Here is a 17,904-nt window from a genome sequence, read left to right as displayed (position 1 = left end):
AAAAAAAGAAAAAAAAATAACAACAAAAATAATCAAAAACAAACTAAAAAGAAAAACAGAAAACAAATACAACACCAAAAAAAAAAAAAAAAAAAAAAAAAAAAAAAAAAAAAAAAAAAAAAAAGAAGATAAGACAAATAGATCAATAATAAACAAAAAAAATACAAACAAAGATTAAAATGAAAAATGACAATATTTGAAAAGAGATAAAATTTATAAAATGCTAATAGATTGCTTCATCACTCTCTCGACAATTTAAAATTATAAAAAAAAAAAAAAAAAAAAGAACAAAAAAAACAACAAAATCAAACAACAAAAAAAAAAAAAAAAAAAAAACAAAATAGAAGATAACAAAACTCTCTGTACCTCGGCCGTTCGAGCCCTAGTTCCGCCACACCCAGGTGTTCGATTTCACGCACTCACACAGCCCACCCGCTCCGTCGAACAATGACTGCAACATCTCCCTGTCACTTGCTCCGAGTAAAAGGGAACTTCTGATAGCCGTAGAACTTTAGGTGTTCGATTTTCACAACACACACACACACACAGCTTGTCGGCATTTTCACGCAACATGTTGGCACACACCAGCAGTGTCGATGTTCATCACGCTACACAACACACACACACACACACACAGTGTCGGATTTTTGACACACACACACACACAGTGTCGGATTTTCACACACACACACACAGTGTCGGATTTTTCACACACACACAAAGTATCGGATTTTTCACACACTCTCACAAATAGTGTCGGATTTTCACACACACACACAGTGTCGGATTTACACACACACACACACTCACACACAGTTGAATTTTTCACGCACTCACACACACACTGTCGGATTTTCGCACACACACAGTGTCAGATTTTTCACGCACACACACACACACACACATAGTGTCGAAATTTCACGCACTCACACACATAGTGACGAAATGTCACGCACTCACACACACAGTGTCGGATTTTTCACACACACACACACAGTGTCGGATTTTCACGCACTCACACACAGTGTCGGATTTTCACGCACACATACACACACAGTGTCGGATTTTTCACACACAAACAGTGTCGGATTTTTCACGCACTCACACACACATTGTCGGATTTTCACACACACACACACACACAGTGTCGGATTTTTCACACACACACACAGTGTCGGATTTTTCACGCACTCACACACACACACACAGTGTCGGATTTTCCACGCACTCACACACACAGTGTCGGATTTTTTCCACGCACTCACACACACACACACAGTGTCGGATTTTCCACACACACACACACACACACACAGTGTCGGATTTTCACACACACACACACACACACACACAGTGTCGGATTTTCACACACACACACACACTCACACACAGTGTCGGATTTTCACACACACACACACACAGTGACGGATTTTTCACGCACACACACACACACACACACAGTGTCGGGTTTTTCACACACACACACACACAATGTCGGATTTTTCACGCACTCACACACATAGTGTCGGATTTTTCTCATACTCACTCACATACTGTTAGTCACGCAGTCATTTACAGTCTGGTCATTTATGTGCTGGATCAGCTGATGCTTGTTCTCCTTCACAAATAATTGAATTGCAACCAAGTAGGTCTGGGGCTCTGTGAGACTTTTAACACTCCGCCATCACCTTTCCTCTGGAGTCTTATTTCTCATACCATATAATTTATCTCATTAACAGGCGTAATATTAGCATGCAAACACTTTAATAATAGAATATGGTAAGAAATTAAGATTTTCCCTTATTCAGTCATCTTTCTTCATTCAGCACAGCATCCCTGCTTGTCTTGGACAAAGAAAGGCAAAGAGCCGTGCCTATTTTTTTTTTTTTTGTTTTGTTTTGTTTTTTTGTTTGTTTGAGGAAGTGGGAAAAAAATGGAATAACACCAGACATCGACTCTGGAAAGTTATGAACTTTTATTTAGTCTAATTTACTTCACATTCACAATTCAGCATCAGGATTTTATAATCTTCCTGATGCTGCTACTTTACTTTACTCAATAAATCATTATCAGGCACAAAGGTTTTAGTTTCAGTTGAAATAGCAAACTCTACACCACCACAGCAACAGCATTAGAACCCTACTTACTGCCTAGAGCAATTTGAGGTACAGATTTCTGTCTCTTCCGCTGGAGGCAAAGGTAGGATACCATCCTTCGCTGCAAGTGTTGGTTAGAAATTTTTGGTTTTAATGTTTCTTTCCATCTGAGCGTTAAGCCAAAACCTTTGACCCACTTGCTACATCTTCATTCCAAGTAGAAGGCAGTTAATAGTGAAGTGATATTGCCAGCAGGTGCACATCACACACGTGCAGGCCTGGGTTTACATACACACAGACACTTCTCAATGCATTTCTGGAATGAAAGCAATTTCTTTGATAGGTGGCAGTAAATGGGGAATTGAGGTTGTCCTACCACAGTGACCTCCACCTAGCAGTAATCAGTGACACCAGAGGTACACTTTAATCTTATCAACCAGCAATTTGTGTTTCACCCCCTGCATGGTTTACAGTGTAGTTACAAAAAACAATGATTATAACAGCTGGTAACAGCTAAAATAGTGCATTTTTCTTTTAAACAGACAAAAAAATGAGCTTCTCGGTAGCTTTTCTACTCTTGCAACAACCAAATGGCATTAACAGTTTCTTGTTTTAAAATGGTGAACAGAAATAATAATTTGAGAATGTGTACACACACAAACACACACACATATATACACTGTACGTCAGTATTTTGTACACAGAAGTTAAGTACTTGCACACCAAAACTGCCTTTGAAAGCTACTGGAGATGTTCAGAACAGTCCCCTACTGAGGATAAGGCAACTGTGTAGAAGGGAGAATATTCTGAAGTACCTGTGTTTTAAAAGTGAATTTAAAGAAACAAAAACCCACGCTGTTGAACTTAACTTACTCAAAGGGAAAAAACAACAGGCACAGGCACCTTCAGACTGAGTCAGCCAGGCCCATGCGCACACCAGGCAGCAGACAGGCTTCCCCCCTCCCCTTGTTCCTCTCACTCCTCCCTGTGCTCATCTCTGCCTGCCTCGCTCTCCTTTCTGAACTTTGTAAAATTGCTTATTAAGTTTGTTTGGCAAACAGGCATATTATTTCTTAGCATCCCCCCCACGCTATATATATGCTATATACAGAGAGAGCTATACATACACATATAGAGCTGTATATAGCATATATATAGCTATACATATACATACACATATATGTGTGTATATATACATACACATGTATATATACATACACATGTATATATACACACATACATATTTAAGAAAATACAAAGGACACCTGCAGCATCTGTACGCATTGCAGAACTGAAAGGTAAACACTTCTGAAGTCTCGTTACAGTCAGCCTTGTTTGTTTAACTAAAAGTACTCGCTTTCCCCAATGCGTACAGGCACACACACCGTGTTGTTCCATCCACCAGCTGCCTGCTTGCAGTCATTATTTTTGTAACACATTTTTTGTTCCTTTAAGCCAAGAAAGGTTCCACCTTGGAGGAGAAGAGAAAAACACCACAGTTTTAATTGGCATTTAAAAAAAACAAAAAACCAACACAAAAAAAGGAACAAGGGGTACCAAAAGACCCCAAGCACACAGGTTGAGGTTGAGGTCTTTACATCAAGTATCAGGGCAGGGGAAACAGTGAGCTGTTTTAACCAGAAATTACAAAAGCAAAGTAAAACTATTTGAATAAGGAATCGAATCAGGCAGCTGACTGCTCCAGCAAGCTTGCAAATAAACGCAATTGGTTTGTGGACCGTGTTCCATGCTCAGACTGTCTTGCAGCACAATTAGGCAACTGGGGTGAATACACATTTTATTCCTCACAGAAAGCTGACCAGAAGCAATCTGACATTATGTCATAAGCCCCCACCTGCCCCATACACACACACACACACACACACACACACACACACTTGGCTTCTTTGCATAAGTTCAGGTTTGGGGGAAGTGCTGGTTGGTTAGTTAAAAAAGGAAGGGTTTTTTTTTTTCCCTTTTCCTCCCACACATCAACTCACCTTTAAAATGAACCGTCCATTCATCCCTGCCAAGCCAAACCAAGCAGTGTGAGAACACAGTGTGCCCAGTGCTCCTCAACAGCTTTGCAGTTCACGTAATTTTCAGCCTGGTGAGAATGGGGCCCTATGTGCAGCAGGCTTAGCTGGCACCATGCTGGCACCTGTAAGGCCACTCCAAATGCACACTCTGTTAAATAAATACTTGAGCCATCACAGACATCCAAAACCCTCGTTACTTTGATTTAGGCTGTACTGAAGACCAGTTTGGTTTTACACAGAAATGAACAACTCCAGATCTTCCTCCTCCCCTCCCCTTTTTAATTTTTTTAACCCTCTATACACTGCATATGACCTACAGCTTTTTTTTTCCTAGTAACTGGGAACAGCTTCTAACAAGGCCTTCAGAGCCTTACCTGGTCAGTCTGTGCCTGAAGCACTGCTCAGCACTGCTTTAATAGCTCTTGCATTTTACACAGAGATCAGGTACTATAACGGACTCACTGTTAAGAGAAAGTACTCCACAGAAGTATCCTCTTGTTCTCCACCCACATCTTCAGTTTGGAGAATGATGCACTCACTGCCCTCTCAGCCCAGTATACTTCACCCTCTCTTGTCTGTCTCACACAGCATCCAGCAGAGAGTGATGAGGGAAGGGTTTAAGAGTAGCAAGGAAGATGCAGAGGGAGGCTGTTGGATTTAATTCCCTCAAGCTGTGCTTGTCCACTGCACTGTCCCTGTGAGCTACTAGTAGGTAAAAAAAGAAGGCACCGCTGATCTCTCTTCCAGCCCTGCTCACGAGGAGCATCAGCACTCGTCACAGACATGGCCTCTCACAGCCCAGCCTCTGTTCTGGAACCTGTTAGGGCTGAAGTGTGCTGCAGCCTGGAACTGGGCATGAGAGAGATCTGTGCATATAGTGCTGAACATCTGAGGTGCTTAAAACAAAGGAGAGGCTCTCTTGAGACCTTAAAAAGAAAAAGCTTAACATTTGAGAGGGAAAACCTACTGTCTCCTGAGCTACAGCCTTCTCCTATTTCTGCAGAAGGGGAAGGCAGAGGATGGAACCAGAACTTACCTTAACAACCTGCTGTAAAAAAAAAGAGGAGGGGAGGGATAGGTAGCTGCATTAGAGTAAATCCTGCTACTGTTTCCTCCCAATTAAAGGCACTTCTAAAGCTACTACATTATTTATGTACAGTAAATGGTTTAAGGTTAACAGTGCATCGTCCTGAAGTTGATTCCTAGCTCATGACAGCACAAATGTGATTGCTAATGGATGCATCTTGGGGAGAAAGAAAAAGGAACGCCTCCTCCAGGGATGCACACTATGTTAACACTTATGTAGGGTGATCCAGTCACAGGACATCAGTATCTATGTACACACGTATGTTTTTTTGCCTGGAAAGGAAGTCTGAGAGAAGAGTTTGTGCTCAGAGTTCATCTGCTAGTTTGTGTTCATTCACTATCTGGGAAAATACAACAACAACCACACCAGACCTTTCAGTTCACATCAGCACTCATCAGAAATGCTCCCATCTCATAGAAAGAGCCAAACCCTCCACACAAGGAAAGTACCAGGGACCAGAAACCAGACCAGACGTGTGGATGAGAACTACTGAAGACAAATTTGTGCGATTTGAAGCCTGACTCGCTTTGCTTTTAAATATTTGTGCAAAACTTACGTAATGTTTGTATATAAAATTATTACAGCTTTCAAGGCTGCCTTTAGCAGTGTTAAATTAGAAAAGACAAAATGATATGCTATACCCTCCCCGGACCTGTAGGCCACCACATCATCTTAGTCTTCATTCGCAAGTGTCTCAGTGGATAGCCAGATTTTGGCACCACTTAAGAATTTGCTTAAAGGCGTTCCCAGAATGCTCCGTCTGCACAGGTTCCCTACAGGTGAAAACGGGAATGAGGAGGAGAGAAAGTCTGGGGCCCCAGAGGTGTCGTTTAAACCACTGGCTCTGAAGTACATCCTGCCTTGATCCAGTTCTGAGCAGTTACCTTGCAAAGGAGAGTTGCTTTTGCACTGTCGAAGGTTCCGGTTTAACATGTCCACTTCATCTGCCAGCAAAGAAACTTTATGGAAAGCAGCGATGAAGCCACCGTGATGAATCTGGGCCTCGGGAACCCAGCGGAAGTAGCACAGTTTCCAGAGTTTGATCTGTGTTCCAGAGAGATGGGGCAGAATTACGCCGTGCAAATCAACAGGCTTTGCAAACCAGTCTCTGAAGAACTGTTCCATACTATTACTCTGACTCTCTGTTTGCTGTAAGAAGTCTGGTTTCAGTTTCAGTATCAGAGAGTTTCTTCTTGGAAGGAACTCCTGCTCACTGATGATTCCATTTTTTAATGCTGGGGGGACACCTCGCAACGTCGAGCTGTAGTTTTTCTGCAGAGAAGAAATACTGGTCATTTATGCTCACTGCAGCAGATCTCCCTGAGCTCCTGTGAAGCATTAACCAGCTGAACGATCTGACCTTCAAACAGTTCTGCACATAGGAGCCATTGCACGGCTCACAGACCAAATGGGGCCACTTAAAGCCTTCAGGAAGAAATACTTAGGTTTTTCAGACTTAGCAAAACAACAAACAATTGAAGTCATCAGCATTCACTGACAAAACTGACAACTCTGCAGAAAAGAAAGGAGTGTGTCGCTGCTTTTCCACAGGTGAAATAATGCAGCCGTCAGCAGCGAGCTGAGGTGAATCAGGGAATGTCCTGGAACACAGCTACAGGCTTCTACTGAAGACCCTTTGTGTACCCTTTCTTAAGGCTGTGAAGGTAAGAGAAGCCTTAGCACTCCTAAGTGACAGTGTACAACACATGTACTTGCACATTTTTAAGCACCATTACAGTTAAGCACAACCCACCCATCCCCAACCAGAAGTCACCAACGTTACCTTTGAGCGCTTGAAAGTTTTCACTGCTCCGTTCTGCACACACGGTGCGCTCTTCCCAATATACAGAGGGTTGTGAAAGAGCAGGCGATCCCTGCTTGTAAACTGAAGAGACCAGTCCCAAACACAAGGAAATCTGAGGCCTTTCTCATCACCCAGCTGAATGTTTTTGCTTATAGCAAATTCCTGCAAGAAGTAACATTCGGCATGTTACAAATCAAATGCCTTTCACAAATCTGAGCCATAGCAGTGTGCAATAACCCGGTGAAGAAGAGCAGAGACATAACTTAGAGGTAGCTGCAGATCAGAACAGTGCAACAAGACAGTCTGCTGCTGGAGGAAACTGCTGCACCCTGCTTTTTGTTTGTGCAGCAGAGAGGCAGGACTAACACTCAGCAGAAAGCACTCCTCAATGGTACCAAAGTGTTCACTATTAAAACCCTTCAACTCTTATTCCGAGAATCCACTTGTGGTTTTTCAATGTTCTACTTCTTTGTAAGGTTGCTCCCTGCAGCACTGCCTGGCATTCTACAATTCCAGACATAAATACATCTGTCTCTTAGCAGAGTGAAAGTAATAACATACAAATAAACAAAACTATGTAGAAAAAAGGAAATTCAACAAACTTTCTTCCAGAACCCTCTTACCATCTATGCAAAGCTCACCTCAAAGGACACTGTGATCATGTTCACCTGGGGAGTATTTTACACCAAACAAGAGAGTGACATTTTGGAGAACACAAAGGAGTACTGCTCAGTGCAGATGCTGCTATTTCTGGAACAACCAGCTGTAACTGAACAGGGGGTGTAATGCTTCATACTCACAGTGCTTTCCTTTACTCGTTGATGCGGACAGTTGAAAAGGAAAGTGCCAAACAGTGAGATACGTGCACTGTCGTACAGGATCGTCAAGTACATTTCAGAAAACTCAAAGGCTGCTGGGTACTGTTCTAGCAGCTGCCAAACACAGTCGAGAAACATCAGGAACAAAGGGGACTGGGAAGAGAAACAGGGAATTTGATTAGATCTCACACAACAACGACAGATAAACAGTATTTCTCTGCCCTGGACAGCAACTCACTTACTCTAATGTCAGCTTCATGATATTTCAAAGCATGGAAAACATTTTTACTTTCAGACTATTTGTGAGTAAATGTTTAAGACAATGCTGTTATCAGAGGAGAAGAAAGGCACTTTTACCTCTTTGTCAGATCTCTTTAAGTGGTTACACCTATCTAAAAACTGATATCCTGCCATGACCCATTCCTTCTGTATCAAGCTTTGAAATCCAACAATGGTTCGAAAATAGGGATCCAGCATGACTTGAACAAGGGAAGCAGCAAGACAGCTCAGGTCCCGTCCCTCTTCCTCTGCAATCACACACAGAACATAGGAAATATATAAGGTGTATATAAGTATATGCATACACATACACAGAATAACATCCCAAAGAGCACAAGCTGGCAACTGAGTTTAGTTTTTAATTTCCTTTAAAATAATTTATAATTATAGAAATAAATATCTTTGCATTTAATTCAAACTTTTTCTCAGTTTCAAAGAAAAGCTAGATATTTTCAGTGAGACTCATCCTATACTGATGGTTCCTGCTACATATCCAGCACAGCAACGCAGTCATAAAGAACCAAAGCATCCCCTGGAAAGCCTGGTACTTGGAAGAGGTGCTCTGAAGGAGGGTGATGGTGTTGAGGGAGAGCTTGAACATGTTTTACCTGGAAGCAATTCTTAGAATGCTAATAAACCAGTGCTGGGCAAGTGCAACACTAGTTGAACATGTCTTGTAAAAGGGCAGAGATGACACCATTTCTGATCCAGATAGCAGAAAGTTTTTCAGAGTATTTTTTCTAGAATGTCTGTTTGCACTGATGTTGGCTGCTCTGGTGTAACTGAGTGCCATCAGCTGGTGAGTGGGCCCTTAGAATTAAAGCAGTATTGCTTATGCGAGGAACATTAGCCCAACCAACACAGTGCAAAAGTCCACGGGGCAGTTCTGATTCTGTCATTATCAGAGAAAAAACAAGAGGGCTCTAAGTGAAATACCCCTTTGATGTTATGGACAATAATGCAGCCCAGACACGTAATAAAATGTCTTCCAGTTCCTTGAATATTTAACATACTTAGAAGTGATGTGTTTATCATTCATAAAGATGATAAGTTGACTTTAAGAAATTGTGTTTGTGTACATTACGTCAATAATGCTAATAATTAGGGGCATGGTTGTATTACCTTGTAGAACTACAGAAACATGCTTACACTCCATCATATACACGAGCTCAGCAGAATGCTTAAGAAATGATCTAGACAGGGAAAGAAAGTGATGTAACAATTAATATTACAGGTTCACACTCTAAAATAAAAAACATTATTCCTATCTATTTTTTACCTAATTTGTTAATTAAAATAGCAGATCCTTCAACTGAATCACTTCTTACATTGTGCAAGTTTTTTACACCTCATGTACCATCGTTTTATTAATGACACAAACCTGATATACTCTAACCAGCGAGTATTCTCCAGTGAGGACAGCCACTTCTCTTCCGTTTCTTCGAAGGGCTCTGCAACAAGGAAAGCAGTAACGCTGCAGAACAATGAATAACTACACCTGCCAGCCAGATCTATTAGAATTGTAGTCCAAGGAAATCACCACTAAGAGGAAGACTGTTCAGCTTACCATTAACACACAGTTGTTTGAGTTTGATGTGCGCAGCCTGGATTTCCTGGATGTTGGGGAGACACTTGTCCAGATCAGATTTGTAAACATCGCTTCTCAGGGGATGGCTTCGAGTTATTGCATTACAAATCCTTGGGTATTAAAGAAGTAAAAATAAAAAACCATCAGTTTTTTTTACTGGGGAGAGTACTTACGAAACATTCCAAACTGCAAAACACTAAAAACTTGTAAAACATGCTTTGTTAAGAAAGAACGAGTTCATGTTTATCTTTAGGAGATGCACTGCTCCTGCCACAGAGCTGCTGGCTCAAAACATGTGCCTGAACTCAGAGGAGTTTCTCAAGCTTTCACACTGTAACATTAAGAAAAAGCATGCTCTGCATTACAGAATGCTGCTCTACGTTACACACCATTGCCCTGTGCTTTATGCTGTGTTAAAGGATAACATCAACTAATTCTTTACCTTTGATCAATTCTTCTTTGTTGCAGCACATCCTTAATGCTGGCCATCCTGACAAGGGCACTCCCGTTGGGATGATTCCAGGACCATAACTAATATACAAAAAACACAAACCAGCAAAGCATGTTTGTGTTATTCCATGCATTTTTTCCCTTAACGCTCTTTATAACCATGTTAACAGGCATACATATCTTCTTTTTAGTGCTGTATTAATAAAGAACAAAGGCTTTACTTACTGGCATTCGTCTCCCAATAAACGAGTGGGAGTAGAGCTTAAGGTCTTGATCTGCTAAGGAAGAAGGGACCACAAAATATTCTGGAAGGCTTGGGAGACAAACACAGAACAAAAAGTTACTTTTCCTTATTATTTTTATCAGCTTTTCTCTTGTTGCAATACTGTCTACACAACTCTATTGTGCCAAATGTTAATAGGCTAAGTAGTTATCATGTGCATCTCCTATGTGTACAGCTCAGATGTATTTGCTTACAGACATGCAAATTTCAGGGGGAAGTATAAGAGCATGAAAGAAACGGATGCCAGATCCAACACTCTGAAAACAGGGCATTCCTACAAAGATGGCACCTGCAGGACCTTCCAGTGGAGGGCTCTCTCCATAGAGCACTCTGATGAGTTAAATTAGAGTTAGGTGGGATTGCAACTTTGTTAGAGGATCAAAGACAGTGTAGTTGCCCTGTTTGCTTCTATGCTTACTTGCATTATAAGAAAAACTTACCAAGTGGATATCATGTAGCCTTCATTGACAGAACAAACTCTCCACTCTGATGCACCCGTCCTTTTGATTTCTCTATCCCAATCAGAGTAAGTTTCAAACAAAGGTGTCTGCTGACCGCTGGCACTGCTGATGCCTCCACCGCTGCCACCGCCGCCTCCTGGGTCCACTCCATTCACCTTCTTTGCTAGGAAAAGAAAATTCATCAATGCACATTAAAAAAATAAAACATTTATCTTCCTAATTACAAGAGCAAGTCACTAATATCGGACCAGCTTTACCTATTTTTGCATGAACACAGATCTTTGGCTCAATGATGGCTAAGATGCAAATGCATTTTCTTCCTGCGAGGTCAACAGAGAAGCAACAAAAAGCTGGTGTGTGGTATAAAGCTGGAGTGTTGTGCTGCTCACTACAAAGCAGGACATGCTAATGGCCAGGAGCAGAGCTTATCTTCAGTGACAAGATTTCTCTCTTCAACATGCCAAAGTCACAGATGTTGCAGAAATAACTAACTGTTAAACACTGCCCTTTAATTGTCTTCTGCATGAATTAAATACTTGGTACATAATTTCAACAGCTTTTCCATATAAATTACCATCTATTTAATAAAAAAGAAAACTCAAGTGAAGACTACGCTAAAAACTGTTTCATAGTGTTTATTTTCTAAAATACCTGTTATATATGTACATACACACACACAGACGTGCACACCCGGCCCATCGCTTTGTGGGTAGGGACCAAGATGATATGCCCTGTTATTATTACAGAAAATCCTCCTTGCTGGTCATTCTTTAGGTGCCAAGGAGGCAGCCAGCTGCGACAAAGGAGACTGCATTCTGTTCCTCCGTACTTGGCAAAGTTATTAAATGAAGGTGAAAGAAGCTGAGACTTCCCCCAGGAAAGCTCCCAGTAAGCACCGTAAAGATGGAAGGAACAATGTGAATTCTGCACAAGCAAAGCAGAAGTCACTCCACTGTGATGTCAGTGAGTGCAATTTCTAACTTGTGTTATCTGTCAACTTGAGCACTCGGACTTTTTACAATTCCATTCTTTCTGAAGAAAACTACAGAACTCAGAATGAAGGAGTTTTCCAAACAGAGTGCACAGAGGAGTACTATAATTACCTGGTGGTTCATGTAAGAAATTCACTGCTTAACAACAGTTATTTATCAAACATAGTCTAGGATAAAATGATGTCCAGGTACACCAGAGCAACGCAGGCTCTTTATGTATAACGACACTATTTGAAGTCCCACTGTACCAGGATTGCTGAGAACAGACAGTTACAGAACACAGTGCTGGAGTGGTAGGAGCAAAGCCAGAGATCCATGCCACAAACCAACCAGGGGTCACTTTAATACATGGAGATCTTCCAGCTAAAAACAGTATCAACCAACACCAAGTGCTTCAAGCTTTTCCCATTAGCAACTACAGCGTAACAGAATGACCAGTTTCTGCCATTCTGATCTGCTGCTCCATAGGAATAAGCATTCTACCCACCTCTTCTAACTGTTCCCCTACTTGTTTTTCCCCATATAACAAACTGTACTTTAAGAACAGAGTTAAGGCAACTCTGCGACAGATCCGTATTTTGTTCATGCTCTGCTTTAACTTCATTGTCCTCTTATCTGCAAAATGACTTCCTCCCTGGTACTTCATTACACTAACATACACAGACCTTAAAAACCACCAAAGATTTACCAGGTAAGATAGTATGTAATTACGCGTGCAATATAATCACATGCACATTCATTCCTGTGCATGCACATGGCGGTCATGTAGGCACCTGCATGGAAAATGTTCGTCTTTGTACAAATTTGAATGTCTGAGCCTACAATTCCACAACATTCAAATTTAGTACCAGGCAGATCAGTGGTTTCTAATCTCAGCTGCTGGGTAAATATTTCAGTACCACAGAACTACGCTGATGGTACTTCTGCTATTTGGAGGCTTGCAGTGCTAGAACTGATGGTTTTCAGCTGTATATTGGCTGGGGAACACTAAGCAGTGACCGCACAGCATGACACTAGAAATCAAGTTCCAAAGGCATCTTTTTCAGGCTTACCTAACTGACAGGGTTCAGTTGGAGATTGGCCTTGAGCAGAGAGGGTGTGCTCCAACTCAGCAGGGGTGGTGGAGGTTTTGGGTGGGAAGAACTGCCTAGTAAGCCTCTAGGAAAGAAGGTTTGGAGTCCCAAGCTGCACAAATCCTCCTGCAATACCACCAGAAGAGAAACTTATTCCCAAAAGAAGGGCAGGTGAATGAGCCTGCCTGATGGGAGATTAGCTAGGCACCTAGAGCACCAGTAGAGACCAATATGCTGATAGGAGGATCAAAGTGTGAATTGAGAAATATTCATGCTGACATCAGTAGCTTTGTTTCACACAAGATATTTCTTTTGATTTTGGTATTTAAAGTCTATCATGATGACTGACTTGCATCTGATAGTAAGAGACTGGCTGCAGGACAGGCCACTTTAATTACCCCTACTGACTCACTTTTTGCTGTTGTTTCTGGATAGAAGTCTTACTAAATGTACACATTGTGGAATAACGAAAACATTTTCATACATACCTGGATTATGATATATTTCCCCAACATACTCGAATGCAAAGAGAAGCTGAAGATCCGTTGGCTGAGAATAATGAGCTATTGCAAGGCACACCTAGGATAGAAACAGTTATTACTAATGCTTATCTACATAAAATTTATTGTCCATTATTATGGTAAGAATAACAAAACCTAAAACCAGTCTTTAGGTGCTCTACCTCCATACTGATTAAAAGGGAAAACAAGAGGTTGCCTGTTGAAGGACCTATGTCAATTTTACACTATATTGTGTTCCAAAATTGTAAAAAGTACTTATGAATGCAAGTAAAAAGCAAATTATTCAGTAATAAAGAGCAGCTTTTTTCCATATGCTGCTTGCAAATGAATAATGCACAGTGGGAGATGCTCTATTGATGTTTGTAGTTTACCCGTTGAATGAGAGGCTGAAGTTTCTCCACCAATTTCCAAACTCAGTAAAAACAAAATGTTCATGTTAGTGCTGTTTGTCAAGGGTGGGGGAACTGCAGTTCTTCGCACTGCTCAGCTGTGAGAACTGAAGCAGGAGCCAACTGAAACACAGCAACGTGTCAGCCTCGCTAAGTCTGGCCCAGCCCATACAGCTTCAGACTCAGATGGCTTGTTTTCATTCAGGAAAGAAACGCGCCCATCACTTCTAGATGCCTGCGGGCTTAGCAAGCACCAACAGCATCTCTGACAACCTGATGCAGCAATCAGGTTTGACCAGGTTGAGTCACAGCCCCTGCCCTGGGAAGAGAAATTCAGCAGAGATTTCAAATAAGAGGTGCATCTCCAGAACAGCAGAGATCAGCCTGAAGCACAAGGAGGAGACTTGTCTAAACTTTCACATTCTTTGTAGCAGTCTCAGGACCAGCTATAAGCCATTCGATTTCTCTCCAAACAGAGTCCTTTTTAGTAGAATTTGTCTTGTTAAAACTAAGAGTGTAACTCACTGCTGAAGATCAGATATCGGGTCAGCAGTCAAGTCCTGCTGTCTGTCACTGCTTTCAGGTGGAAAAATCACCAACAAGTAAAAGGGAAAGTTTCTGTGCTTCCAAGGAATGGAAGCGAAGGAAAGTTGTTTTATTATGAAACACATAAAAGAAGTATATTCATTACACCAGCTGAAGGAATACGACTACTCGCATCATTGTGCAACGGGAAACACATCAGAGCTCATTTGTGCTAAGTTCTGCATGGAGAACACTTCTGTACTACTAGTAATTGAATACAACGTGTGAGCAGCATTATGGAACCTTTGCCATGTATTTTATTGAGACTGGCTTTTGATGGGGACACTTCCTGCAATGTAATGACTGCAGACTAACTAGAGCTGATTTATTTCTCCCCCCCACAACTCCCCAACAGAACAATTCCTATTCAGCTTTACAAAACAGTTGCTTTGCCTTTTCTCCACCACTTTCAGTTTTACCACAGAGCTGCAATACAAAACAGAGGATGGAAAAAGGAACAGGGAAGTGTTACAGGGAAATGGCCTAGCACAACCGTTTATTAGCTCATATCTAGGATTTGGTACAGCCATTAATAACTATCAAGAAGTAATTGGAAGCCCTGCACATTCTAATACACCTTGTAATTCAAAAAGCTGAAGAACTCTAATAAGGCAACAGCGATTCTGTAATGCTTGGCATTTTCTAAAGGGCTGATTTTGTTCGTCAGTGACAGTGAAGCAAAATGGAAATGTGCAGACATCTACATTCCGACTTCCATTTTTCTCATTAACTTTTCATTAGAGCAACTGCTGCTAGAGCCACTCACAATCTTCATTTATGGGCATGAAGGATGAAAGCTTTTTGCTATGCTGATCAGGTTTCAAGGCTTGAGGATGAACTGAAAGGCATAAAAAGATCCCACTGTGCTGCCAAATAATACAACAGAAATGCAGTAAAAACTACTTCTAAAAGCAGAATCTAAGAACTGTCTTTGAAAAAGGAAGTGTGTGTGGCGTGTTAAGAGGGCTGAGCTGCTGAGGGGAGATGGTAACACTGAGATCTGCTGCACAGCAAACGAGACCACAGCTCTGCTTGAGCCCAGCTGCTACAGAACATTTCTTAGGTGTACAGACAGTGCCCGCCCAGCTACAGTGTGGGTGAAACAGCCCATCTGTGGATCACAGCTGAGGTCCCAAACCCCATTTCCATTGTTTTAAATAAATAAAATCAAGCAGCTCCCATTTTACATTTTAGAAAATAAATGAGTAATACGCACAAAGCAACATCAAAGACACTCATTTTCTCTCCCTTCCTAAACTTGCACAGTAGTTTGATTGTCTGTGAGTTTCAAAGGACAAGTAAATTCCACAGATCTCAGCAGATTACCACCATAAGCAGCAAGTGATTAAATGGGAGGACAAACATGTTTTACAGGAAATGTTCTCATATCAAACTGAAAAATGTTTGGTATTTTTTGCCAATTTAAGATTGTGTAAAGCTGAAGATATTTCGGCTCAGTGAAACAACAGGAGAATAGGCTGCCTGCTGGAAAGTTCATTTATTAAGAGCAGTAAACACAATGGGTTTAATTATTTCACTGCACAAAGGCCGTTTCCCCATGTCAGCGCCCTCTGCACAACCCCTTGCTGCACAGAATAACCAATACTTGCATGGCAAGGCTTTCCTTCCTCACCAGGAGTTTTACCAGTACGAAGAGCTGGAAAGCATCGCTAATGCTCCCTGGAAAAGGTTTTGGAGCACTCATATTTAAGGTGTGTTCTGTTAGTGCTGCATTTCACCTCCTCCCCTACAACAAACCCACTGATGAACCCATTGGAAGTATACTATTTTTCCTCACTACAGCAGCTCCCATTCCCAATGGACACCTGTAATGGAAACTCATGCAACTAGGACTAGATCAAGTCCCACAGACCCTTTTTGACTTGCCCAGGCAGCAATTCTTAGAACAAGTGACTCTGAGCTCCAAGACCCTTCAGCCCTAGTTCTCCCAGCTGCTAAACTTCCCACAGCTGAACCCCAAGCTCTGAGTTGCTTTCTTCCCCTTCAGTAAGAGTTCCAAGAGCAGCTCTACAAAATACTTGATTTGGTTTGTAAACAAGTACTCTATGTAAGAGGAAACAGTAAAGCAACTTCCAAAGCTGAAATAATACATACCAGAGCCCCCGTTTGCACAAGCACATTCAAGTTCTCAGCACAGGTGTTCTAAGCCTTCAGACAAACTTTAAAATGCACTGCTATGTTTAAAACACCACCAGATGAGCGAGCTTTGGGGGAAGAAGAAAAAAAACTTTCTCTCTCCAAAGACCATAAAGAACGTAAGTTTTCTTGTGTATTCCCAGCATCAAGATGTTCTAAGTGTATTGATTCTACAATGTAACAAGATAAAGAAAATTTTGGCAGGGAAAGACATTAGAAACTCTCAGAGATCCATATAATTCGCTGCAATCATTAGGTTAAAATGGCACCAGTTCATCCCAAATGTTACGACGTGTGTGAAGGGCAGCTATGACTGCATGGGAAACAAGACTTGAGATTCTTGCATTCTGTTTTGATATAGTATGTGTTTCTGAAACTGATCTCCTACACACTTTGAAAAGCTTCCTTAAAGTTAAGAACTGAGGGAGCTCTGCAAGAGGAAGGGACTCCAAAAATGGATATGAATTTAGGAAACAGGAGATTACAGGGTGTGTGCCACTCTGGTACACAGCCAAGACTTATTTGTGTGGTAAGGCAGCACACTTTCTGTCACAAAACAGACCTAAAGCTTCAACTTATTGAATATCTGTGTATCTTATTCTAGTGTCACGTACTGCAGTGGCTGGGAATCAGCAGGACTTTTCAGTTTGACCTGCTGTGACTTCTGAAATAAAACTATTCCTTTTCCTTTAAAGAAGGTGAAATGCTGCTTCTTCCACACGGCCTAACTTGAGACTTCCCCAACTTGCTTCCCCATCCTCCACTTCCTCCCACACCCAGCTGGCTTTCCTTCCTTTGGAGATCCTACAGTTATTTTAGAAACAAAATGGGAACCAGCTACTAAATTGCAAGGAATGCAAGGTCCCACCCCTCAGTTATTTCTTAACTCCTATTTTCCAAACATCCATTGGTAAAGATAAGAAAGGAAATATTTACTTGACAGGGTAATGCTGAGACAGCAGTTCATCAGCATGTGTTGGCTGCAGCTGATGCTGGAGGTGTGTTTCCCAAGGTACGTTGAATGATTTTTTTAATACTCCTCCATAATAACTGACCCCTAAGTAAGCTAAATCATCTAAAGCTGATGTGTTCTTCCACTTTATTCCTGCTTCAAAGTGGAGAAAGAACTCTGAAAGATCTCAGAGCATTACCCACATACTGTGTATATATTTATGTCGTTAAATAGATTGCCCATATCTGGTCTGATTGCTTTCCAGTTTGAATCTTTTTTCCCCCATCTACCACCCAAATCACAATACTCTTTGTTCCAGTAAGCAGCCTA

General features: G+C 41.4%; 1 protein-coding gene across 1 annotated transcript in view; it reads right to left on the bottom strand.

Moving 5' to 3' along the window:
• Positions 1-1,953: 1,953 nt before the first annotated feature.
• Positions 1,954-17,904, bottom strand: part of MTMR10 (myotubularin related protein 10) — a 34,049-nt gene continuing 18,098 nt past the window's right edge. Inside the window, exons 6-16 of the mRNA XM_015872670.2 lie at positions 13,459-13,549; positions 10,885-11,068; positions 10,387-10,474; positions 10,154-10,242; positions 9,691-9,821; positions 9,505-9,574; positions 9,246-9,316; positions 8,202-8,371; positions 7,827-7,997; positions 7,006-7,188; positions 1,954-6,494 (exon numbers count right to left, since the gene is read on the bottom strand). Of these exons, the coding sequence (XP_015728156.1) occupies positions 5,895-6,494; positions 7,006-7,188; positions 7,827-7,997; positions 8,202-8,371; positions 9,246-9,316; positions 9,505-9,574; positions 9,691-9,821; positions 10,154-10,242; positions 10,387-10,474; positions 10,885-11,068; positions 13,459-13,549 (1,848 nt within the window). The 3' untranslated portion in view covers positions 1,954-5,894. The remainder of the gene's footprint in view (positions 6,495-7,005; positions 7,189-7,826; positions 7,998-8,201; positions 8,372-9,245; positions 9,317-9,504; positions 9,575-9,690; positions 9,822-10,153; positions 10,243-10,386; positions 10,475-10,884; positions 11,069-13,458; positions 13,550-17,904) is intronic.

The sequence above is a fragment of the Coturnix japonica genome, chromosome 10, assembly GCF_001577835.2.
Source record: "Coturnix japonica isolate 7356 chromosome 10, Coturnix japonica 2.1, whole genome shotgun sequence".
In the NCBI taxonomy this organism is placed as follows: Eukaryota; Metazoa; Chordata; class Aves; order Galliformes; family Phasianidae; genus Coturnix; species Coturnix japonica.
This window is presented reverse-complemented; position numbering and strand designations above follow the sequence as displayed.